General features: G+C 42.7%; 1 protein-coding gene across 5 annotated transcripts in view; it reads left to right on the top strand.

Moving 5' to 3' along the window:
• The window catches only part of TNRC18 (trinucleotide repeat containing 18), a 1,341,710-nt gene that overhangs the window by 980,328 nt on the left and 333,937 nt on the right, over positions 1 to 27,445 (top strand). For all 5 annotated transcript variants that reach the window (XM_075317830.1, XM_075317829.1, XM_075317828.1 and 2 more), the window contains 2 exons: positions 6,614 to 6,743; positions 6,855 to 6,972. In XM_075317830.1, coding sequence (XP_075173945.1) covers positions 6,614 to 6,743; positions 6,855 to 6,972 — 248 coding nt within the window. The remainder of the gene's footprint in view (positions 1 to 6,613; positions 6,744 to 6,854; positions 6,973 to 27,445) is intronic.

Here is a 27,445-nt window from a genome sequence, read left to right as displayed (position 1 = left end):
TGCTGCAGGCTGCTATTTTTAGGCTGGCAGCCCAAAAACCGTGGGCCTCCCCAGTCTGTGAGTACTAGCCCCCAGCTGTCAGGCTTGATCTTGGCTGGGTATCAAAATTGGAAGGGACCGCACAGCGGTTTTTAAAATTATTTAAATAATTAAAAAAGATAAAAAATATGCATGTGGTTCCTTCTATTTTGAAACCCAACCAAACTAAGCGCACAGCTGGGGGCTGCAGCCTGTAGCTGTATACTTTATCTGTGCTGGGTATCATAGGATGGGGAACCCTAAGCCAAATATTTTATTTATTTATTTTTATACTACAATAGATGCATGTAGGGGCTATGATTGGAGCTATCTGTCGACATGCTGGCACTCAGTGTGGAGGCGTGTCTGACTGCAACCAATCACAAGCATCAGTGGAGTAAGCAGCGCATATGCAATGAAAGTAAATTATCGGCCCTGGAAGTGAATGCGCTGCTTGGAAGCATTGTACAGCCATGCTGGAGCCTCGGTAAGTACAGCGCACTTACTCCTATCCCCCTGTCCCTTCTACTTTCATTTTTATTCTCCGAATTCTGGTCCCCATAGACTTATATGGGAACATGACTCTGGCCCGCAACCGGATTTTGAAAACCGGATCACCACGATCAGCGGTATTAGTTTAGTGCGTCGTTGTGAATTAAATTTAGGCCTAAAATGTTTGGATAATTGGATCTCCAATATATTTGAATTAGTTAGATACAGATCATCTGAATTCCATTTTGTCATTGGAGTTTGTGTTTTAGTGTAGTTTATTAGGGACATGAAGAAATGTAATAATGTAAGGATATTTGTCCTTTCAGTATGTTAAACTTAGAAAGAAATCTTATGATTTGAGGGTCCCAGTTTTGTTATGTTAATGTAGTAATAATAGATGTGATATAGTTTGTTGCCTCTTTATAGTGATAGGGGTTAATGATAATATTTGGTTAGTCCACCACAATTTCGTCAGTCGAATATATCTTTCCAAAAACCCAAAGCAGACAACAGGTATCCTAAAAATTGCACCTCTTGGACAGCGAAAATGCACTTTTCCAGTTTGGAATACAGTTTATCTCTCAATATCTGTAATACCTGTTTATATGTACCTGATGTGTACTCCATATTGAGTCAGGAGATCAAGATATCATCCAGATTAACCACTGCAAACCTGCCAACCAACTAATGAAAAAATCATTCACAAAATATTGGAAACCAGCAGTGGCATTAGTGACATCAAATGACATGACAAGGCTTTCGAAGTGACCCTTAGGTGTATTGAAAGCCATTTTTCATTCATCCCCTACTCTGATTCTAACCAGATTGTAAGCCCACCTTAAAGTCATCTTGGAGAATCATTTCGCTCCCACAATCTGGTTGAATAGATCCAGAATCAGAGGGAGAAAATAATATTCTTGGATGGTAATCTGATTCAATTCTCAAAAATCCAAACAAGGGCGGAGACCCCCGTCTTTCTTCTTAACGAAGAAAAAATCCTGTCGCCACGGGCGAAGAGGAGGGTCTGATATTTCCTTTCTCCAGACTCTCAGCAATGAAATCTTTCATGGCCTGTCTCTCTGGGCCAGAAAGATTGTATAGGCTGGACTTGGAAAGTTTTGCTCCAGGAAGCAAATTAATGGGACACTCATATACATAAAGGGGAGACAAATCCTGACACCCCTTTCCGAGAATACATCCTCAACCCAGATAAAAATGCAGGTAAGGTCTCTGTAAAGACCTCAGAGAGAGAAGTGTTCAAACAATTGTTAAAATAATAGTTTCCTCACTCCACAATTTCCCTGGATTTCATCAACCAGGGTCGATCTAGTATAATGGAAGTGGGAAAGCCAAGTGGGAGTAGGAAGGCCAAGACATAGGAAGAAATTACTTCAGAATGCAGGGGTTCTACCCTCAGTTTTATATCGTGTACCATCTGTGTCCGGTTTCCCTAAGCAAGTGGTGCTCAGTGAAAGGCATAGATGGAAGAGATGGGTTTGGTTAACATACTGCAGGTAATCCCAAGAGTTCTTACAAACAGAGCATCCGCCATGCTGACTCCTGCTCCACTGTCCACAAACAGAGAAATTTTCTCAGTTTTGTTCTCTAGCACCACCTCTGATGACAGACAAAGCTAGAATTACATGCGGAAGACAAACACACACCCTGATTGTACATCCCCACACCACCAAGAGTATCCCAAGTTTCAGAGGTTCCTTTTTGCTTATGAACTGAGGGACAGACTCCAATAAAATGACGCTCTTTATCACAAAAAACAAACCCTCTTCTTTTTGCAAATTTTAGTTGGAACTTGTGAAGTAGTGGCTCCACCTAGCTGCATGGGCTTTTCCATGAGCGATGGTTCACCCCCAGATAGAATTGGATTCTAAGGGCCAGGTCATTCCACTTGGCATTGGTTGCCCATCTACGAAACTCTGAACAATAAGTCTCTGCTGACTGATCCCAGTGCTGGAGGCAACGCAGCTTGGACTCAGCTAAGGATACTCAGTCGGGATCATTATAGGTGGGACCAAAGGCCTAAAAAAATTCATCCACTGACCAGAGGCAGTCAGAGCTTTGTGGCTGTTCGTTAACCCCACTAAACACTAAGAAAGACACAGGGAAACAAACACATGGAGAAAGCTCATGAACAACTTCTCTCCAGATGCCTCAGGAAGAAAAGTAGCAATGATTCTACAGATGAGTGCAAGCCACCTGCTTGCATCCAGAGCTTGTTAAGGAGCTGAATATTATCAGCACAAGTCCAGAGTAAATTAAATTATTAAAACCCAAGGAGAAATACAGATGATTAGCAGCTGAAGTGAAGAGGTGTTCTGCACTTACAACCTCTATAAAGACAAGCTTGTAAATTATGTGTTCCTTGCCTTGAAAACCAGCCACTTCATATAAACTTAAGTGGGGGATGGTAACCTAGGTAATTTGAAGTAAACAATAACATTAAAATCTCTGCATTCTTTTAAACAGAGCATTTTTAATAACAAGTACATTACAATGTTGGTTGTTTTTACAAACATTTATCAATTGTCGCAATGTAGGATGCTAAAAAATGCTTTTAAATTTTAGAATTTTAATTTATCACAGTACTAAATTTTGCAGAACTTGGGGGCGATTGCCATCTGAAAATGACAATTTGCCTATTTTAGTGTTAGAACAAAAACAGTATTTGTGATACAAAAAATACATACAAAAATATGTCACTGAAATACTACACAAACTATAACAGAGTGAGGACTCATGCAGATATCCATGAATCTGGGTTCGATCACGGACTGTAATGCATGGACTGGCCGTCGGTTTCCCGACCAGAAATTGACAGCTTCAAATGGTACTCTTGGGAGATAGACAATTATTCTAATGGTCATGCCCTTAAAAACTAAGCGTGTGACGCTTGAGCTGCCCCTTATTGCTCCCCTTTCTGTCTGGGTTTTTACATCACAAATCAGTGGGTGTGGCCTGCACTAAGCTGTTGATAACTGCCATCCCACTGATATGTTTCCCTGCAGTCTGAGAATAGGGGGCTTCTCCAGTCTGTCAGTCCATGAATATCATTCTGCACTCAGATGTCATCTGAGTGCAGTTTGATGTTTTACACGGACTCCTTGACTAGCATGGCTGAGTGCAATCGAAATATTGTATCAAACTCTGCATGCAGCAAAATCGGACATGTGCACTAACACTGATTCAAAGTGAGATTTGATGTTTTGTTGGATCACGCTTGCATTGAAAATACGCTCTTCTGCACCTGCAATTAGAAATAACTTATGTCACACCTTGCAACTCCCTGGCTGGTAATGATTTATCACACCCAACTTTCTTTTTCTGCTGCATCTGGCCAGTTTATGCAAAGTCGTGATCATGCCACTTGTCTCATACAAAACATTCACAGATAACTTTGCTGATTTATAACAAAAGGAAGCCTGAGGAGGCCCTAAGGGCTTCTTACATATGTGCAGGTATTGCACTGTATCATCTATATATTATAGGAAATAAAGAACTGCAAACCTCCCTGACATGAAAAAATATTTACAGTCTATTACATATTACAGTCAGAAATTGTTCAGAATGTTTTTATGAATGTTTTAATTAAGACTATAGCTTAAACATTTTTCTATCGTAAGGTATTGCTGACCAATCCTAAGGATAAATTTGTAAAACCAGAAGAAACAGTGATTTACTCACACTCAGTTTCTGTTGGTATGTAAAGCTTGACACCCCGTTGACAGTGCTGCATACAATTACTCAGTTCAGCAGCTCTGTTGCTGAGCTCACTGATTTTGGCTACTATGCTGTCAAATTGACATCAGTGCTGCATACAGCAAACGATGATGTTTGTTTATTTTGTCACACCATGCCTAATGAAGAGACCTGAGAAGTCTCGAAAGTTTGCTCTGTAACATAATTTATTTTATTTTATTTAGCCATTAAAAGGTATCTCAACTACAAAATTATAATTTTGTTTCTCTCACTGAGAGCAATCAATCATTTCTTTTTTTAGTACCAGCAAATCTTATAGGAAAAACTTTCTGTAACTTTTAGGCGGGCTTTGCACACTACGACATCGCAGGTGCGATGTCGGTGGGGTCAAATTGAAAATGACGCACGTCCGGCATCGCATGCGACATCGTAGTGTGTAAAGGCTCAATGATACGATTAACGAGCGCAAAAGCGTCGTAATCGTATCATCGATGCAGCGTCGGCGTAATCCATAATTACGCTGACGCGACAGTCCGATGTTGTTCCTCGCTCCTGTGGCAGCACACATCGCTGTGTGTGAAGCCGCAGGAGCGAGGAACATCTCCTACCGGCGTCACTGCGGCTTCCGTAGGATATGCGGAAGGCAGGAGGTGGGCGGGATGTTTACATCCTGCTCATCTCCGCCCCTCTGCTCCTATTGGCTGCCTGCCGTGTGACGTCGCAGTGACGCCGCACGACCCGCCCCCTTAACAAGGAGGCGGGTCGCCGGCCAGAGTGACGGTCGCAGGACAGGTGAGTCCATGTGAAGCTGCCGTGGCGATAATGTTCGCTACGGCAGCTATTACAAGGATATCGCTGCTGCGACGGGTGCGGGGACTATCGCGCTCGGCATCGCAGCATCGGCCTGCGATGTCGCAGTGTGCAAAGTACCCCTTAGGCTAGGTTCACATTTCCGTTGTTTTACATCAGTCACATGCGTTGCTTGACGCATGTGACTGATGCATTGTACAACGGATGACAAAGAACAGAAATCATTGTCGGACTCCGTTGTGTGCGGGGGGGGTGGAGCGCAAGGGGGGCAGAGCGCGAAGGGGGCGGAGCAGAGCGGGGCCGTAGCGCTGAGGACGTCAGTGCCGCAGGTACTGCAGGGCTGGGGACAAGTGGGTGTGTGTGAGTGTGTGTGTACACATGCAGAGTGCGGGAGGGGGCAGAGCCGAGTGGGGAAGTGTCGGCCTCCTTGCACACGTATTCAGGGTAAATATCGGGTAACTAAAAGCAAAGCACTTTTTGCTTGGTTACCCGATATTTATCTTGGATACCAGCGTACACCGCTTAGCGCTGGCTCCCTGCACACGTAACCAGTGTAAATATCGGGTAACTAACCAAAGCGCATTGCTTGGTTACCCGATGTGTATCCTGGTTACGGGTGCAGGGAGCCAGAGAGAGCATGCGCAGCAAAATCCTATGGATTGCGCTGCTCAAAAAACGTTGCAGGCTGCGTTGCTCCCGCTCGGCGGTCAGTTAAAAAACGACTGACCATGGCGCAGCGGATGCAACGCAACATCATCAGTCGCAATCCGTCACTAATAGAAGTCTATGGGGAAAAACTGGATTTTTGCAAAATATTTTGCAGGATACCGTAATTCCTCAAGGCGACGGATTGTGATTGATGCAAAACAACGGAAGTGTGAACCTAGCCTTACATGTACGGTTAGGACAATCGATCCTTTTTTCCTACACTCTTCTTCTATACATTATATTGTTAATGTTGTTCTGACTTTTAACTTTATTTAGGATATGAAAGATCGCTCGTTTACATTCTATAGTTCCCCCTTCCACAGTCATTGCTGTCATCTTCCTATCCAAAACTTTAACAAGTAGATATCATTTAAAATGGTATACTCAAGTTTCATTCTTAACTGGACTGCTGGAAATAGCCAAGCACTGTTCTTAGCTGGTCTTCTGTATTCCTATCAGAATTAAAGGAGTGTCAGAATGCATGATCGACCACCACTCTACTCACATGGGGCTCCTCAGACCACCTATTCTAAAGATCTGTGGGCTTCACAGCAATTGGACCCTCATTGTTTGGGGAGTAAGCCTGTATTCCATGGATAAGGGGATAACTTCTAAACTTAAAAAGACTGTTGCATTTTCAATTCTAAACTTTTAGATGTTCAACTATGTAACTATATTTATATATTGTTCACTTCTTCTGTATTTTGTGTTTATTCAAATAATTTGTTCTTGTTTTTCACGGTTAAAATTTCAGTAAAGCAGGAATTTTTGAAAGAATTCTGCTGAGGCACTTTAAAAAACAAAAAACAAAAACATAGAACGCCTTTAGAAAATTATTGCTTAAATATTTATTTTATTATTTTACCACCAGAATAAATGTGGAGCTGTCAGTAGGCTAATGGAGAGTATGGCTGCAGAAGAAGACTTTGAACCTAATCAGGACAGCAGTTTCTCTGAAGATGATCATTTTTCTGTGAACCCACAAAGACCAGTTACACCTCGTAAGTATCCAGTGTTAAAATGGATTCTTTTAAATATTACAAGCACAGAGTAGTGCATTGTAATGCTTAACATTCTTTTGCTTGGTGATCATTTTTTGCTTCTATTTTCAGCACCTCGTTCTTGTATTATTGATAAAGATGAATTAAAAGATGGCCTTCGTGTTTTGATACCAATGGACGACAAACTACTGTATGCAGGCCACGTACAGACCGTTCACTCTCCAGATATGTGAGTAAATGTACTTCCTACTGAAATGTTTATTAAACCCTGAAATATATATATATATTGTGAGGTAGCAGCGTTGCTTGGGCAAAAACGTGAGGCAGTGAGGCAGCAGCGTGTTCACACCAACAGTCTATTTATTGTTGCAGCATAAATAGATCCAATTTCCCACTGTCAAAGTCTCTTCCGGATCACAGCCGGTGCATATAGACAAATTCTTTGCATCAAAAAGTCTTGTTAACTTAGGACCCCGTTAACCGCAGGGATCTGTGTAAGGTTCTCCTAGGCTCACACTCTTGGCCTGTGTTCACTCCACACAGAGCCAGCCCAGCTCACACGGCATGTGTTAGCTTCACCAAGCCTGGCTCTCAACTGAGACACACCCTGCTGTGCTCTGCATGATTTTAAACGAAAATGCCAGACATGAGGATTGCTACAAAACCTGGACTGGGAGGAGGGATCTGTCTCCCTGTTACCCTTTGTGCTATACTCCCAGTAATAGCTATAGCAAACTCAGAGGGTTTCCAGACACATTCTGGGGGACACATAGCGGTCTTCAAATATTACCCCTGTCACTGCCTCACATATCCCCCCCCTCAGTTCAAACGGGCGGGGTTGAACTTTTGCCAACATACAGGGACCTCTGGACAGGGCATCCGCATTGCCCTGCAACCTACCATCCCGGTGTTCCACAGAAAAGTGAAAGTTCTGCAAGGAGAGAAACCACCTGGTGACTCTAGCATTTCTCTCCTTAGCATTCCTCATCCAGACCAAAGGGGAGTGGTCTGTCACCAGGCGAAAGTGTCGCCCCAGCAGGTAGTAGCGTAGGGATTCCAGAGCCCATTTTATGGCCAGGCACTCCTTCTCCACTATGCTATAGTTCTTCTCTGCCGGGGTGAGTTTTCTACTCAAATAGGTGACCGGGTGCTCTTCTCCATCTACCTCCTGGGACAGAACTGCACCCAGACCCACCTCAGAGGCATCTGCCTGTACTATAAACTCCTTTTGAAAGTCAGGGTTGACAAGGACAGGCTGACCACATAGGACTACCTTTAGCACCTGAAAGGCTTCCTCTGCTTGTGTATTCCAGTGGACCATGACCGACTTCTTCCCTTTTAAAAGATTGGACAAAGGCGCCGACCTTCCAGCAAAATTGGGTATGAATCGTCGGTAATACCCCATTATACCCAGAAAGGCTCTTACCTGTTTTGTGGTAAGGGGACGAGGCCAGTTTTGAATGGCTTCGATTTTGTTTACTTGTGGCTTGATAACCCCTTGGCCTATCACATACCCCAAGTAACGGGCTTCTTTGAGACCCATAGCACATTTGCTTGGATTCGCCGTCAGACCAGCAGCTCTGAGCGAATCCACTACCGCTTGTACCTGAGATAAGTGGGTGCTCCAGTCACTGCTATAGATGATGATGTCATCCAAATATGCGGAGGCATATGGTTGATGGGGTTCTAACACTATGTCCATTAATCTCTGAAACGTGGCCGGAGCCTCATGTAAACCAAATGGCAAGACGACATAGTGATAGAGCCCCCCTGGCGTGACAAAAGCGGTCTTTTCTTTTGCCGCCTCTGTCAGCGGCACCTGCCAGTAACCTTTAGTGAGATCGAGAGTCGTGAAGTACTGGGCCCGTCCCAGTCTCTCTATCAGCTCGTCGACCCTGGGCATGGGATACATATCAAATTTCGAAACCTCATTTAACTTTCGGAAGTCATTACAGAATCTTAAAGAACTGTCTGGTTTCGGGATCAGCACAATGGGACTGGCCCATTCGCTTGTGGATTTTTCAATAACCCCTAGTTGGAGCATCTTTTTTACCTCCTCCGCAATGGCTTGCCTACGAGCCTCTGGTACCCAGTATGGCCTCAGGCGTACCCTTACTTGAGGCTCGGTGACAATATCATGGTGGATTACGGTTGTTCGGCCGGGTAGGCTTGAGAACACATCCGTATTCTGCTGCACTAACCTCCGAGACTCCCGTCTCTGCTGTTTTGAGAGAGAATCCCCTATCCTCACTCCCAATTCATCATCAGGGGACTCCTCCTTTGTTGTTGTCAAGGCACCTGAAAAGGTTAGGTCCAACGTTACGTCAGCCACCATACATTCCCTGTCTTTCCACGCCTTCAGCAGGTTTACATGGTAGATTTGCTCTGGTTTTCTTCTACCTGGCTGATACACCTTATAGTTTACTTCCCCCACTTTCTCCCGGATCTCATAGGGACCTTGCCATTTGGCTAAGAGCTTACTTTCTGCAGTAGGTATTAGGACTAAGACACGATCTCCCGGTTTAAAAGACCTGATGGAGGCCTTTCTATTATATTGAGTACTTTGGGCTGCCTGAGCATCCAGCAAATGCTCTTTAACAATGGGCATTATTGCCGTGATACGATCCTGCATACCCATAACGTATTCCACTGTGCTTTTGTGAGGGGTGGGCTCCTGTTCCCAGGTTTCCTTAACTATATCCAGCAGTCCCCGCGGATGTCTGCCATACAGTAACTCAAATGGCGAGAACCCGGTGGAAGATTGTGGGACCTCGCGGATAGCGAACATTAAATAGGGCAATAACATGTCCCAATCTTTCCCCTCTTTGGAGACCACCTTTTTCAACATAGCCTTCAGAGTTTTATTAAAACGTTCCACTAGACCATCAGTCTGGGGATGGTACACTGACGTGCGTAGCTGCTTGATCTGGAGGAGTTTGCACAGTTCCTTTGTAATTTTAGACATAAAGGGAGTGCCCTGATCGGTCAGGATTTCTTTGGGTAACCCCACGCGACAGAACATAGCAAACAACTGCCGAGCAATAAGCCTCGCCGAGGTGTTACGTAGTGGAATGGCCTCCGGATAACGTGTCGCTTAATCCATCACTACCAGGATGTGCTGGTGACCACGGGCTGATTTTACAATGGGTCCGATCAGATCCATAGCAATCCGCTCAAAAGGCACCTCTATAATGGGTAAAGGTATCAGAGGACTACGGAAACGGTGCGTTGGTGCGGTCAACTGACAAACTGGGCAGGACTCACAGAACCTCTTAATTTCTGCGCCGACCCCTGGCCAGTGAAACCGCTGAAACATGCGTTCCCGCGTTTTCTCTTCACCTAGGTGCCCACTCAGGTGGTTATGAGCCAATTCCAAGGTCTGACGGCGGTACGGCTGAGGGACCACCAACTGTTCCACTATTTCCCCCCGGATTGTATCAACCCGATAGAGCAACTCTCGCTTTAGAGCCATGTAGGGAGTTTCCAGCCTGGCACCAGGCCGCTGGGGTACCCCATCAATTACCTGTACATTTCCATGTCCAGGAGCCAATGTGGGGTCCCGGAGCTGTGCTGTTCCGAAATTATCTGGAGACACGTTCAACTCCGGGATTGCCTCGGGTGGCTCAACCTCTCCTGCCATTACCTCTAGGGGGAACCTGGCAGGGTTACACTCTGTCCCTATACTGGTGACCCCTACGGAAGGTATCCCTGAGTCGGGATCGTCCGGCTCAGGGCCTGGTTCAATCATACACCTCGGAGGGCTAGGTCGCCTCCCACATAATGTCCAGAACAGGGGCAAGTCTCTTCCCAAAATAACAGCATATGGAAGTCTTTTCATCACCCCCACTTCATGTTGTACCTCTCCACACGAGGTAGCAATGGTGACCCTTTCCATAGGGTATTCACGTAGGTCTCCATGAATACAAAGTACCCCTACTTTATGTCCCGTAGGGTTTTCCCCGGAGACCAAGGAGGCATGTACAAGAGTCACTAAACTTCCTGAGTCCAACAAAGCCTCTGCTGTATGGCCATTAACATGTACTTTGCAGAGATGGGGCTCCTCCCCCATAGTAACAGTGCTTACGGTACAAACAGTATGGGCATACATTGATACCCGGCGAGCGTACCGGCAGTCCATGGGTTCTGATGTGAGTGGGCACTGTGCCATCACATGCCCGAGCTGATGGCACCGCCAGCACATAACAGCAGAGGTGTCCCTGTTTCGGGTGTCTGACTTTGGGGAACCGGGACTCCTGCTGACCTTAGTCTGGGGTTTACTCTCTGCCAGGGCTGAAGACGCGGCAGCACCCGAGGAGGGACGGGAGTCTTTTACCAACTGTGAAGGGGGCGTATCCCTACGGAGTGCCCGCCGTGAAGCAGAGTCCCGGACCAACTCCTGGGTAGCTGTGTAGCGTTCCACCAAATTCACTAGCTGGTCTAGGGTACCGGGGTCCCCCTGTCCCACCCACCGTTGAATGGGGGCTGGCAAAGTCCGCACAAACCGTTCAATCACCACCCGCTCAATCATCTGTCCGGGGTTCAAGGTCTCCGGCTGCAGCCATTTTTTTACAAGGTCCAGTAAGACATGGGCCTGTGAGCGTGCAGGTTTTCCCTCCTCAAAGGACCACTGATTCACTCGTTGGGCCCGGAGATAAGTGTCAACCCCCATTCGTGCAAGGATCTCACCTTTCAGTGTGCCATAGTCCTTGGCATCCTCCGTGCTAAGATCCAGGTAGGCTTTTTGCGGTTCACCTACCAAGAACGGGGCCACGACATCAGTCCAACGGTCGATAGACAATTTCTCTCGCTCAGCGGTCCTCTCAAACACGGAGAGAAAGGCTTCTGGGTCATCCTCTGCACTCATCCTCGTAAGTGCTGCCCTTACTCTGTCCTGGGCCGCAGGAAGGACTGGATGACCTGGAGTTACCGCTGGGAGCGCTTCTCGCAGAGCAGAAAGCTGCTTAGCCAACAAGCTGTTTGTCTCCTGTTGCTGAATGAACGCCCGCTGGAGCTGGACATTGGTTTGTTGCTGCTGAGCATTAGCCTGGGCCAGCTGCTTTACAAGATCCTCCATAGTGGCTGCTGAGTTAAACTGTAACTTTGCAGGCTTGATCATAAACATGTGAAAACTGGGTTGTTGCCCCTAGCAACCAGGCTGCAACGTCTGTAAGCTTCGTGGACCCGCCGATCCACCGCAAACAGTCAGTAAAAAAAAAACAATTCCTTTTTTTTTTTTTCCGGGTAAGTACCTCTTAGGCCATTGCCCTTAGCAACCAGGCTGCCATGCCCGCATTCTCCACCATAATGTGAGGTAGCAGCGTTGCTTGGGCAAAAACGTGAGGCAGTGAGGCAGCAGCGTGTTCACACCAACAGTCTATTTATTGTTGCAGCATAAATAGATCCAATTTCCCACTGTCAAAGTCTCTTCCGGATCACAGCCGGTGCATATAGACAACTTCTTTGCATCAAAAAGTCTTGTTACCTTAGGACCCCGTTAACCGCAGGGATCTGTGTAAGGTTCTCCTAGGCTCACACTCTTGGCCTGTGTTCACTCCACACAGAGCCAGCCCAGCTCACACGGCATGTGTTAGCCTCACCAAGCCTGGCTCTCAACTGAGACACACCCTGCTGTGCTCTGCATGATTTTAAACAAAAATGCCGGACATGAGGATTGCTACAAAACCTGGACTGGGAGGAGGGATCTGTCTCCCTGTTACCCTTTGTGCTATACTCCCAGTAATAGCTATAGCAAACTCAGAGGGTTTCCAGACACATTCTGGGGGACACATAGCGGTCTTCAAATATTACCCCTGTCACTGCCTCACAATATATATATATATATATATATATATATATATATATATATATATACAGTATAGACCAAGTGTTTGGACACACCTTTTCATTCAAAGAGTTTTCTCTATTTTCACAACTCTGAAAATTGTAGATTCACAATGAAGGCATCAAAACTATGAATTCACACATGTGGAATGAAATACTTAACAAAAAAGTGTGAAACAACTGAAAATATGTCTTATATTCTAGGTTCTTCAAAGTAGCCACCTTTTGCTTTGATTGCTGCTTTGCACACTCTTGGCATTCTTTTGATTAGCTTCAAGAGGTAGTCACTGGAAATGGTTTTCACTTCACAGGTGTGCCCTGTCAGGTTTAATAAGTGGGATATCTTGCCTTCTAAATGGGGTTGGGACCATCAGTTGTGTTGTGCAGACGTCTGGTAGATACACAGCTGATAGTCCTACTGAATAGACTGTTAGAATTTGTATTATGGCAAGAACCAAGCAGCTAAGTAAAGAAAAACGAGTGGCCATCATTATTTTATGAAATGAAGCTCAGTCCGAAAAATTGGGAAAACTTTGAAAGTGTCCCCAAGTGCAGTAGCAAAAACCATCAAACGCTACAAAGAAACTGACTCACATGAGGACCGCCCCAGGAAAGTAAGACCAAGTGTCACCTTTGCTGTGGATGTTTATCCAATTCAAAAGCCTCAGAAATCGCAGGTTAACAGCAACTCAGATTAGAGACCAGGTCAATGCCACACAGAGTTCTAGCAGTAGACACATCTCTAGAACAACTGTTAAGAGGAGACTTTGTGCAGCAGGCCTTCATGGTAAAGTAGCTGCTAGGAAACCACTGCTAAGGACAGGCAACAAGCAGAAGAGACTTGTTTGGGCTAAAGAACACAAATAATGGACATTAGACCAGTGGAAATCTGTGCTTTGGTCTGATGAGTCCAAACTTTGGATACAACCACCGTGTCTTTGTGTGACGCAGAAAAGGTGAATGGATGGACTCTACATGCCTGGTTGCCACTGTGAAGCATGGAGGAGGAGGTGTGATGGTGTGGGGGTGCTTTGCTGGGGACACTGTTAGGGATTTATTCAAAATTGATGGCATACTGAACCAGCATGGCTACGTTGCGGAAGAATCCAGCATCCAGTTCTAGACTATATTAAAATGGATTTTCTTTATTTTATCAAAAAGATAAAAACCTCTTACAAAGGTTCCTCCATATTCATTAAACCTTACCATGGCAGAGTGAACAAGGAACGCGTTTCAGAGTAAAAACTCCTTACTCTGAACAAGCCCATATAGATTGGAATGCCATTAAATAGAAGAAAAGGTAGAGGGGAGGAGTACAGAAACAAATTAACAACATTTGTGACAATCAAACCCTGACCACATGTTGAAGTGAAATCACATTTAGTAAACCACATTTCGTAAAGCAGTTACAATATATTTCTTTATATCACATTTCTGACAATCAGATCAAATAATTTCAATCTTAATAAATTCATCCACTTAATTTATCTACACGAAAAAGTCTTTTGCACAAAAAAATGTTTTGTTAAGCAAAACCCTGCGTTTAAATTCTCATCATATCATTCAAAAGTACTGCAAAATCGCAAAGAGTATATCACATGTTGTAAACCAAGTCGCATATGCGTTAAAAATGCGACGCTGCAGATGGCAAAAATACTATTAGCAAAAATTAAACAACGCACTACCAACCTTGGCTGAAAACCAGCATATCATCATCAAAAACTGAGATTAGGGGGGATTGGTTTCTATGTTGAATGTGGGATTATATGAACGAGAGGTAAAAAAACATGTTGAATGACTGTTCTGTGTATAAAAAAATTGATAAAAATCAAAAATGCAATATATTAAATCAGGTTTGGAAAATCTATTAAATAAGGGCCAGGATTTAGGGGTCATTAGTGAGAAACAATGTGATCATTTTAATCGCCGTTATTTCAAAATTCCCCTGCTTCATGCATTACCCAAGGTCCACAAGCATGTTTTTCCCCCTACCTTCTGGCCCATTATTTCAGGTATCTTTGGTTGGGATTGGGATCTATGGTTGAGAATATTTCTGAATGGCTTGATACTAGGTTGAATCCAAATGGCAAAATTGACTCCCAATTACTTGCATGATTCTAAATATGCCATTAATGTTTTTGATAAAATGACTTGGCATGAATCTTTTTGTTGGCTTACATGTGATATACAAAGCCTTTATACGTCCATACCACACGATCTGGCCCTTCTTGTCCTCAAAACCTACCTTTATAAATATAGCAATTATTCAGTTGATTTGCAGACATATATTGTTGAGGTCACTTCTTTTCTGCTGACTAACAATTTTTTTACATTTTTGGATGAATTTTATGTCCAAGTACAAGGCTGTTCCATGGGCGCTAAGTACTCTCCTTCTCTCGCCAACATTTTTATGTCCTGGTTGGAGGAGGAGTAAATTTTTTCAGAAATTAATCCTTTTGCCCATAATCTGTATATCTTTTTAAGATACATAATGACGTGGTTGTTATCTGGGATGGTCCTTGTGAAAGTATTCATAATTTTGTGAATTACCTGAATAATAATCCATGTAATATTTTTTTTCAGTCATCAGTATAATAAGACATCGATTGCTTTTTTGGATTTGTCTTTGAGTGGTAATGTGACTGATGGCAGGGTGGAATGTGATCACCTGTGGCAACAGAACCAGTGAGCAGAAGATCAAGATATGCTATACTATTGGTGTTAAAATTATACGTGAATTTAATGTGTAAAGGATTGTTATTAAGATAACTGATAACTGAAGGAATTCATTCACAAGGACTATTCCACACCACCAATCCATCATCTATAAATCTAAAATAATAGACAATTTGATCAAAAACTGTATTGGTCTCATTATAAATATAACAATCCTCCCAATAATTCATGTAAATTATTGCCACTGAAGGGGAAAATTTAGCCCCCATAGAACAGCCAAGTTTTTGAAGAAAATATTGGTTGGAAAATTTGAAAAAGTTATTTTGCAACAAAAACCAAATCACATCCATGATAAAATTCTGGAGTTGGTCTGAATAGTGTGTATATCTGTTCATATACTCCTGAGGAATGAGAAATTGAGGAGTATAATGAAGAGACATCACACGTAATCCATACATAATTAGAGGACCATCGCACTGTATTCATAACAATGAGAATATGTTTTGAATCCTGAATATAACTATGAGAACATTGTGTAAAGGCCCCATCACACACAGAGATAAATCTTTGGCAGATCTGTGGTTGCAGTGAAATCGTGGACATATTGTCCCATTTGTACACAGCCACAAACCAGGCACTGATTGTCCACAATTTCACTGCAACCACAGATCTGCCTCAGATTTATCTCTGTGTGTTACAGGGCCTTAAGTGGCTGTAATCTGTCATCCACCCATTCACCCAATCGTTCCAGGAGTGAATCAACTCCTGACACGATTGGTCACAATGGGGGAGGAAAAACCTCCTTATGACATTTAGGTAAGGCATGGAATATAGGAGTGCAAGAATTTTTTGGAGAAAGATATTCTCTCAATTTTTCTGAAAGGACCCCTAATAATAAACCTTTATTCTGTAAATGTTCAAGTCCTTCTTGTATCAAGGGGGTAGGATCTTCATGCAAACTTGAATAGCTTTGATCATCAGGCAATATTTTAAAAATTTCTCTTTCATATAGAGAAATGTCCATAATTACAACAGAATCACCTTTGTCTGCATTTCTCACCGTAATGCGTGAATTTGATTGTGGAGTATGCAATGCTTTACGTTCTCTGCTTGATAGATTGTAGATAGGAATAGTCTTGTCCATTTGAATTGAGAGTTAATTAAGATCTCTAACCACTAGGGTCTGAAATTCATCCATGTACTAGGTCCGGCTTTGAATGGGATAAAACGCAGCATTGGGAATGCGTTTTTGAAAAGAAACATTAGATAACTCAGGATTTTTATAATCATGCTCTGCCAATGACTCAAGATCATCGAGAAATAACTGTTCCTTAAATATGGAAAGTTCAAAATTAGGAACAATTTTTTTTTCGCTGGAAGGAAGACACCTCACAATCAGAATCATAGAAATGTTTTTTGAGAGTGATATTACGGATAAATCGATTTACATCCACAATGGTAGAAAATAAATTTAATTTTTGCGTGGGAGCAAAATTTAGACCTCTGGCAAGTAAGTTCAGTTCATCTTGATTTACAATAGTAGCTGACAGATTAATCACCAACAAAGAATCAGAGGACTCTATTTGTTGTTGCGGGTATAGTAACGATGTCCTCCGCCGGTTATGTTTACGCCTGGCACGCCTCGTTTTTTTTAATATTTTTGCTGTTTGAAATTATTTTTGTTGGTTTGAGGTAAAAAACTGAGGAGTTATGCGAGGTCCCAGTAACTTCTCCATCTGATAAGTCGGTATTGATTTCACTAGAGTCCGCATCTGTGGAACTAAAACTTACTTTGGTCTCGGAAAAATTATGTTTTGCCAGATTTCAAAATGGATTTAGGAGATTTACCATCCTCTCTAAACAAATGCCAATTATATATATCATTAGGGCATAACCTAGAGTATCCCTTTTGAATTTTGTTGTTTGAGTTTGGTAATAGACTCCTCCATTTTCTGCAAGTTTTCATTGATCCTGTTTTGTGATATGGCAGGCCTTGGACACAGAACTGACCGTACACACCCTATACCAGCCACAGAATAGAGGGAGAGTTGGGAGGTTGGGGCAGTGTAGAAATCAAGGGCATGAGAGTCTTCCCCTTGCATTGTTCAGTGTCAGACACACCCCAGCAGGGACCACTAAGTTGAGACCCTATGAAATCCTGTTTAGAAGTACCCCCAGATACTTTAACTAAACTTGTTGTTTGTTTAACTAAACATTTGCCTAATATACGTTCTTGAGTTTTCTCCTCCAGATCCATCCAGATCTAGATCTTTCTCTCTCTCTTTTTCTCTCTCTTTCTCTCTTTGCTCTCTTCTCTCTCTCTATCTCTCTCTTCCTCTCTCTTTCTCTCTCTCTCTTTCGCTCTCTCTCTCTCCCTCTCTATCTCGCACTTTCTGACAAAGATCCATGCAACCCACTACAAAAGATGTCAGACCTGAGACCAGGAGATGGCTGTCTTCCCTCTTCTACCCGATACTTTTTGCCAAGAAGATGATATCCAAGCCTGTGGACCAGAAGATGACTGTGCAACCCACCTTTGATGATGTCCCACCATTACCACCTGAGGACTGAGGAATATGAGACTCTGAGTGAAACCAGCCCTGATAAATATGAGCTGATTAGAGGACTACCGCCACGTTCCCCCTTCCTGAATAACGTGTGCCAGTGTGGAACATAGCCATTAGGACAGTCAAGAGGATATGGTCAGGATCTGACTTCCTATGCATAGTCTGTTGGGTGGCGAGGTTCATCCACAAGGGATGGGTTATCTCGTATGCAAGTGAGGTAACCATCAGCATTAGGACAGATCGATAGACTCGGTAGAAAGTAAGGAAAAACTTTTGGCTATCTCCAAAGGGGGGAATGCTGTGGACAAGATTATGAACTATTATGAGAATTAAGAATTATATGAAGATATCCAAAAGCCAGGATTTAAGATAGTGCTTGAACTGTGTACCACACCTATATCTGCATTCAGACATCATAAGACTCATCAGTCTGGACTTTCATGTGATAAGTGAATCATGCTGACAAAGCTTAATATAAATGAGGAAGCAAGCACATATACAGTGTATATATATATATATATATATATATATATATATATATATATATATATATTACAGAATAAGCTATTTTACTTCACCCAATAGGAGACGTGTTACGTATTATTGGCTTTTAGCCAACTGATTTCTTTAAATATACAAAAAACCACAGATTTGAGACAAGGGGAAATATTAAACAAAATCATGTCAGTTAGTTGATTATTCCCTTTCTATGTGATGGATAAGGTAATATAGAATAAACTCCATTAATTAAGCTATTGGAAAAATGCGTGCAAAAAATACACATACAAGGAGTATTATATTCAAAGTATACAAATGTTTTATTAATTACAGATACAAACGAAATTACATGTTAAAAATATCATTGTATTACAACAGTGGTTAATGGGGGACTCCTAAAGTGGGATAGTAACCATGTGCCCGATAATAAATGTAAAGATGGTTAATAAAAAAGGATGCCTTCTATATATGAGTTAAGTGCTTTGCTATAAATAATCATAGATAGCTATATCTAGCCTAAGATAGTTGTAATACAGTGATATTTTTAACATGTAATTTCGTTTGTATCTGTAATTAATAAAACATTTGATTTCTTTAAATGTATGAACTTCCGTAATTAAAACCAGTCATATTTTCTATGCAGGTCCGTGTACCTTTCTCTGGTCTGTATGGAAGAATAGTATGTATGCTACTAACAAATGACTCATGATTTGATGCAGACGGAGTTAAGGTAGATGCATAATTAGATGGCATCACTGTAAATTTATGGCCACCTTAACAGAGATTGAATTCGGTTATTTCACTATCAGGAAGCTTTATTTATCTTTCAAATTAATACATCTTTTCCCTCAGGACTAAACAAAAGAACGGATTTATTGTATTTTTATTAAGGGATTCAAGTATTTTCTTGGTGTTTTTCTCTGGAACTTTTTTTTTTTTGCTGTTTCACATAATTTATTCAAAAGTCGTCATTTCCTTTGATTATGTACTATTTAAATGCTTTCTAGTTTTTTCCCATGATGATCATGATTAAGGACGATTGCGTCTGAAACGCGTTGATTGGAGGAGTTTATTTTTATGCTGTTTTTATTTTTTGAATAAATGTGAAGTTTTATATACACTTCTGACGTTTCTGTGCCAGGATCCACCATCTATAGAGATGGATGATACCCTGAGAAAAATCTTGAATAATGGTATCAGATTTGTCTCTAGGAGAAATGTTACTTTGGCCAATACTCTTTCCCCAAGCGATCACACTGTGCGTTTTAAGAGCAAATACACCAATAACATCTTACACAATTGGCTTCCCACAATAGGGTCCTATAAGTGTTCCCAAAATAATTGCTGTTTATGCAAGTATACAAAGAATACAACTACAGTTAAATCATGCAGTTCAGGTTAAGAATATAATTAATATCTTTTATGAATTGTGGCACTAATGAATTAGTATATGTCATTACTTGCGAGGCATACAGTTTACAGTATGTGGGTAATACTTCTCGCCCTTTGCGACGTCGCATATCTGAACTTATATACAGCATGAATCATACTACAACTCGTGCATTATCAGCGGTTTCAAAACACTTTTTGAATGAGCATGCTGAGAATGCTGGGAATCTAACTACACTGAGCGTAACTGTGGCTGAGAAAATAATAGTACCTAAATGGGGAGGAGATTTAAATAAAATCTTATTGCGCAGAGAAGCCAAGTGGATGATATTGTTAAATAGTAGGGTCCCCAATGGTCTTAATGTTAGAAATGAAATATTGAATGTATTGTAATTGCCCATTTAGAAATGCTCTACCTTTGTTTCTTATTGGGTGATTTTTCCAAGCTTGTCTATAGGATAAATTTCATTCTGGCTGATAGTCTTTGTAAATGAACTGAGCGGTTTAAAAATAAAAACAAAAATAAACACATCAATAACATCTTACATATTTGATTTCTCATAATGGGGTCTATATACGTATGTGTGTTTACAAATTTGCGGTTATACTATGGTCTAAAAGTTTGTGCTTGAATCTTGCAGTTAAATTTGCGGTACATACCGTAGCTTAAAAATTTGCGGTTGAATTTGGGATTTTTTTTGGGATAGAAAAGAAAAAATAGATATAAGAACAAACACACCAATAATGTGTTACATAGTTGGTTTTTAATATGTTTGTAAAAAAACCTTGAAATTCATATTATAGTCTTGGGTAAACGGCTTTTCTATAACAGGGTCTTATTAGGGTCCCTAAAAAGACTTGTGATCCAAATAAGTATATGGGATGTTGAAGCCTATTTGCACTTATACCCTGTAATTTTCATCTTGCAATGCCACCGAGAAGTCTAAAAATATTATGATTAGAAATGAGCGATGTTCAAATTGAACCGTTTGCCAATTTCAAATTTGAGTGGTTTCGGGTGGTGTTCGACGAACTCGAACGATTTGCTTCATGTTCGACCGGTTCGATCACCAAAAGCGTGGCTTTTCACAGTAAAGGGGGCTTTACACGGTAGCGATATCGCTAGCAATTTCTAGCGATATCGAGCGTGTAAGTACCCGCCCCAGTCGCACATGCTATATCGTGGCATCACTGCCGCAGCGAACATTATCGCTACGGCAGTGTCACACGCAGTTGCCTGGTCGGCGGCGTCGCTGTGACTGCCGAACAATCCCTCCCTCAAGGGGGAGGGCCGTTCGGTGTCACCGCGACGTCACCGCAACGTCACTAAGCGGCCGGCCAATCAAAGCGGAGGGGCGGAGATGAGCGAGACGTAACATCCCGCCCACCTCTTTCCTTCCGCATTGTGGCCGGCGGCAGGTAAGGAGACGTTCCTCGCTCCTGCGGTGTCACACACAGCGAAGTGTGCTGCCGCATGAGCGATGAACAACATGGATAAACAACCCTTACCAATTTTTGAGTTTGGGACGACCTCTCCATGGTAAACGATTTTCACCATTTTTGAGGTCGCTTAAGGTCGCTGGTAAGTATCACACGCTGCGATATCGTTAATGACGCCGGATGTGCGTCACTAACAATGTGACCCCGACGATAAAGCATTAACGATATCGTAGCGTGTAAAGCCCCCTTAAGGCTATGTGCGCACGTTGTGTATTTGCATGCGTCCTGCGTCCCTCTCTCTTTCCTACTCACCGATCACTGGGGCGGCGCTGCTCGGCTGTCATAAAGCTCCGGCGGCTTTTCCTCTTTTGAAAATGGCTGCCGCTCATTATTCAATCTGGTGTTCCCTGCTTTCCCTGCCCACTGGTGCCCATGATTTGTTGCAGTCAGACACGCCCCCACGCTGAGTGACAGCTGTCTCGCTGCAACGAATCACAGCCACCGGCGGGTGGGTCTATATCGTGCAGTAAAATAAATATTTAAAAAAAAAAAACAACCTGCGGTTCCCCCCAATTTTGATACCAGCCAAGATAAAGCCACATGGCTGGAGGCTGGTTCTATCAGGATGGGGAGTGCCACGTTATGAGGAGCCCACCACCCTAACAATATCAGCCAGCAGCCACCTGGAATTGCCGCATCCATTAGATGCGACAGTCCCGGGACTCTACCCGACAGATCCCAAATTGCCCTGATGCGGTGGCAATCGGGGTAATAAGGTTAGGTTAATCATGACAGGCGTCTCCCCGAGATAACTTCCATGATTAACCTGTAAGTGAAAGTAAATAAACACACACAATGAAAAATCCTTTATTTAGAATAAAAGACAACCCCCCCCATTTACCACTTTATTAATCCCCAAACAGACATCCAGGTCCGAAGTAATCCCCACGACACTTTCAGCTTTGCTACATGAAGCTGACAGGGAGCGCCGTAGAACACGAGCGCTCTGTGTCAGCTCCACGCAGCAACTGAAGTGAGCCGTGCTGTCACCGGAGACTTCACTCAGGTAGTGCCTGCGTGTTTCTCTCGCTCTCTCTTCTCTCTCTCTTCTCTCTCTCTTCTCTCTCTCTTCTCTTCTCTCTCTCTCCTCTCTCTTCTCTCTCCTCTCTCTCCTCTCTCTCTTCTCTCTCTTCTCTCTCTCTGTTCTCTTTCTTCGCTCTCCTCTCTCTCTTTGCTCTACTCTCTTCTCTCTCTCTTCTCTCTCTCTTCGCTTTCTTCTCTCTCTCTCTCCTTGCTCTCTCTCTTCTCTCTCTCCTCTCTCTCTTTTCTCTCTCCCCTCTCTCCTCTCTCTCCTCTATCCTCTCTCTTTTCTCCTCTCTTCTCTCTCTCCTCTCTCTCTTTTCTCTCTCTCCCCTCTCTCTCTCCTCTCTCTCTTCTCTCTCTCCCCTCTCTCTCCCCTCTCTCCTCTCACTCCTCTCTCTCCTCTTTCTCTTTTTCTCTCTTCTCTCCTCTCTTCTCTCTCTCGCCTCTCTCTCCTCTCTCTTCTCTCTCTCTCCTCTCTCTCTCCCCTCTCTCTCTTTCTCTCCTCTCTCTCTCCTCTCTCTCCTCCATCCTCTTTTCTCTCTCTTCTCTCTTCTCTCTCTTCTCTCTCTCCTCTCTCTCTGCTCTCTCTCTTTTCTCTCTCTCCCCTCTCTCCTCTCTCCCCACTCTGTCCTCTCTCTTCTCTCTCTCCCCCCTCACTCCTCTCTCTCCTCTCTCTTTTTCTCTCTTCTCTCCTCTCTTCTCTCTCTCTCCTTTCTCTCCCTCTCTTCTCCCCTCTCCTCTCTCCTCTCTCTCATCTCACTCTCTCACTCATCTCTCTCTCTCTGCCTCATCTCTCTCTCTCTCATCTTTATAGCTGAATAATCTACTTCTGGTTTCTCTACTGCAATACAAAGGTCAAGATTACCAAATCATCTTATGCTTTTCATTACAGGCAATGGCTCAATGAGTAGAGCTACTGCCTAAAGAGAATTAGTTCACGAGTTTGAGTCCTGGCCATCCCGGTAAAGAATTGAATTTAATTTATTTATAATTTTAAATTATAATTATTTATATATAATAATTTAATTTAATTATGCACTGAGGGGAGGAGCCGGACATCAGCTGTGAGCCGCGGGTCACACCTCTAAAATCGGAGCAGTTCACGGAATGAGGCTGCATTGCTCTCTCCTCTCTCTCTCCTCTCTCCTCTCTCTCTCTCTCCTCTCTTTCTTCTCTCTCTTCTCTCTCCTCTCTCTCCTCTCTCTCTCCTCCCTCTCTCTTCTCTCTCCTCTCTCTCTCTTCTCTCTCTTCTCTCTCCTCTCTCTCTCTCTTCTCTCTCTTCTCTCTCTCTTCTCTCTCTCAGACCTATCGATGATCAGCTGATGCGGTCACCTGACGGAATCAGCTGATCCTATAAGTCGAGCGGTGAAGCCGGCTTTTTACCGCCCGGCCGGCTAAACTATCAGCTGATGCTGTCGGACAGGAGTCTGCACAGAAGTGTGTAGTTTTTTGTTTTTGTTTTGCACTGATGAATCAGCTGATTTTATAAAAGCCATTTATACAATCAGCTGCTGTGTCATGTGATTCAGGCCCTTGAGCCTGACACATCATCTGATCGCTTTGCCTTTCAGAAACCGATTAGATGATATTGGATCCAGATTGGATGGCATGGGACCCTTGACCCAGTTTTACTGCAGAGGGGGGTTCTTTATTTCAATAAAGATGGAGTCACTAATTGTGTTGTGTTTTATTTCTAATAAAAATATTTTTCTGTGTGTTGTGTTTTTTTTTTATCTGTACTAAAAATTCATGGTGGCCATGTCTAATATTGGCGTGACAGCATGAATTTCGGGCTTAGGGCCAGTTGATGATATACAGCTAGCCCTAACCCCATTATTACCCAGCGAGCGACCCATCACCAGGACAGCTGGAAGAGTTGTTTACTGCACACAAATGGGGCGCAGAGCTCAATTACTTATTATAAAGGCAATTTTTTGTAGCACAAAATACATAAAACCATTTAAAATACAAGAAAAACACACTCAATAGCACGGTATGAATCCCCCCAACCGCTCAAAGTGATATAATGGTTTACCATAATAATTTATAATGAGCGACAAAGAGCAAGGATTATTCTCCAAAATCTAACCCCAATATTAAATACCACATGTACAAAAGGGATAATGCATACCAGACAAAGTACATATAATTCCCATGCAGAGCATATAAGAGTCTATATCAATGTCACAATTTGTACAGAAAAGCATCCCAGAAGATATATTAAAGGAATATACAGACAATTGTGGCATATGAAGTAGCAGGCCCAGAGTATAGCGGGGAAGCACAAATTGTGGGGCACTAAAACCCTATATGTCCTGATCAAGATCAAAAGAAGGGTGGTAATAACATACCAGATTATTTTTAGCAAAAGCCATCTATAGTGCAGAACAATCCCCAAACAGAGGACCGAATGAAAGGAGGGGAATCAAGGCTCAGCGGTGAGTGTACCGAGTGGGGGGAGAGTCAGAAGAATACCGTGGGCAAGGACCCACGCGTATCGCTGCAGCTTCCTCAGGGCAAGTGTGTGCTTGTGCTTGCAACAACAAGATATAAATAAGCTAAATAATTAGAAACATAAGTAAATTCACCTGTAAGGGTGGCGTTGAGTAGGTCTGAACCGGGAACACGCGTGTAGCGGCATAAATATGCACAGCCACGACTCTGCCTGATGGGCGCCACCATCTTGGAAAGTCTGCACATGCGCGGTAGAGTCCAAGAAAGTGCAATCACCATCATAAGGGATACCGCGCAAGCGCACTAGATACATGGAGAGGATCATCTTTACAAGGAACAACGCTGTAGGATAATGGAATAAAGGAGGGCCATAGCCAAATGAGATGCCAGAGCAGTTCCCAACCACACAAGAAAATATAATGTTTATGTATATAAGATAGAATACTATATGCATAATCATATGCCAGATATACACATATGTTGGCCATAGAATATAAATAAGCGCAATTATCAGCATGAAAGTAATACATGAACAGTACATGGTAATATATTTGTGTACATGGGGCAAGATAAATAGGAAAGAGAAAGTTACAAAAGTATATGAAGGTGATTAAAAATAATCACAGACATACATGTGGTGTGACCATATTAATATTCCAATAGTTTAATAAGGAAAATCATCAAAGCTCCTTGGCACCTATGGTCCGTGACATGAAGAAGAAAAAAACAGCTTCATAGAGAACCAGATAAGTCCATATAAACTTGGTCGCAGGGATACATGTGATTGCAACATGTGATGTGTTGGACAGATTCCTCCATGTTCAAATTCGATGGAAAGTGGGTCTATCAAACTCACATAAAAAAGGAATCCATATTCAGTGGATTGCCATGTGTATAGCAATGTCCTAAAGAAAAAGGGGGGGAAACAGAAAAAGAGAACAGATATTAACCAAGGAAGCCAGTAAATAATAAATCTTCATTCAGGCCCCTTGGGGCTATTGAATTAAGGTTAAAAATCCACCTGGCTTCATTCTGTAGTAACCACTTATGGCAAGAGCCACCCCTTCCATTGCCCACAAATCTCTGTAATCCGAGAATACGTATCCCTGAACAGGATCTCCGATGGAATGTCAGGAAGTGGGCCACAGCCGGAGTAATGGAAACACCCTTTTCTATATCCGCTGCTGCCAGATTAATGGTAGAAAGGTGTTTTTGTGCCCTCTTCCTTTAGCTTCTGGGATGTTTGACTGACATAGATCTTACTGCATGGGCATATTAGGGCATAAATGATGTTTTTTGTTTTACAATTAATATATGATTGAAGTTTGTGTTTAGAGGAGTCCTGGGGATGACAAAAAACATTTGCGATCAGGTGCATGTATCTACAGATACTGCAATTCCCACAAGGGTATGATCCTCTTAGTTAGATACCATGATTTAATCTCTGCTTACATCCTGAGAAGTGGCTCTGAACCAATACGTCTTTCAGGTTGGGCGCTCTTCTGGCTGTTAGAAGAGGATATGAGCTGACCACCTGTGATGTCTGTGTGTCAGTTGCTAGAATGCCCCAATGATTTTGCAAGATATTCTTAATCGTATTCCATTGGTCGTTATAAGTAGTAATAAATCTTATACGACTATCATTTTTTCGTAATTTTGGAATAACGAGTGATGACTGGGACTCAGGTTTAGCCCGCTGGAAAGCTCTTGAGATGGTGTTCCTGGGATATCCCCGCTCAAGAAATCTATGAGTAAGATTTCTTGCCTGTTTTTTAAAATCGTCATCCCCTGTACAGTTCCGTCTAATACGTAAAAATTGACCAACTGGTATCCCTTGCCTTATATGCGGTGGATGGAAACTCTGGTACTGGAGAAGACTGTTTGTACATGTTTCTTTGCGAAAAAGGTTGGTAGATAGTGAGTCCCATTTGCTGGAAACTTTCAAATCCAAAAAGGTCACTGTAGAAGAGGATATGGTATATGTAAGAAAGATGTTCAACACATTATTGTTTAGAGAGGTAAGAAAATCCCAACATTCATCCTCTGTGCCCCTCCATACAAAGAACACGTCATCGATATATCGATGCCAATGGAGGACCCGCGTCTTAAAATTTGGCAAGGAATAAACAGCTGTAGCCTCCCACCATCCAAGAAACAAATTGGCAAAAACGGGTGCACAACGTGCACCCATTGCCACGCCTGAGATCTGTTTGTAAAACTTTCTATCAAATAAAAAGTAATTATGCTGTAAAATAAAATCTAACAGATCAATCAAGAAGGAATCGTGCATGTGGTCAGACCCTACCTGAAGGTCCAAGAAGTAAGTTACCACATGCATACCATCCATATGTTTCATGTTAGTATACAGGCTCTCTACATCACAGGTGACAAGAAGGTCACCTGGAACCAATTTGATGTTTTGACAAATTCGAATAAAAATGAGAGGAAGCCTGTACAAAGGATGGGAGAGTGTTTACCAGTGGCTGCAGGAAAAAGTCAACATACACACTGGCTCTCTCACATAAGCTGCCAATACTTGCCACAATGGGTCTTCCAGGTGGTTTGGTGATAGATTTGTGAACCTTCTGGCCCATTGATATGTATCTGGAAGAGACCAACAGACAATTAAGTGTTAATACTTTTTATTCCAGACTTCCATCAGATCCGACTGCCCTCTTCATGTCAAAGCTTCATCGTTTATTGGATTCAGCTTGGAACCTGGGTATCATCAATGAGACGGAAAAAAAGTACCTA

Source organism: Anomaloglossus baeobatrachus, chromosome 7 (assembly GCF_048569485.1).
Source record: "Anomaloglossus baeobatrachus isolate aAnoBae1 chromosome 7, aAnoBae1.hap1, whole genome shotgun sequence".
Classification (NCBI taxonomy): Eukaryota; Metazoa; Chordata; class Amphibia; order Anura; family Aromobatidae; genus Anomaloglossus; species Anomaloglossus baeobatrachus.
The sequence above is the reverse complement of the archived record's forward strand: the minus strand, read 5'-3'. Positions and strand labels throughout refer to the sequence as shown.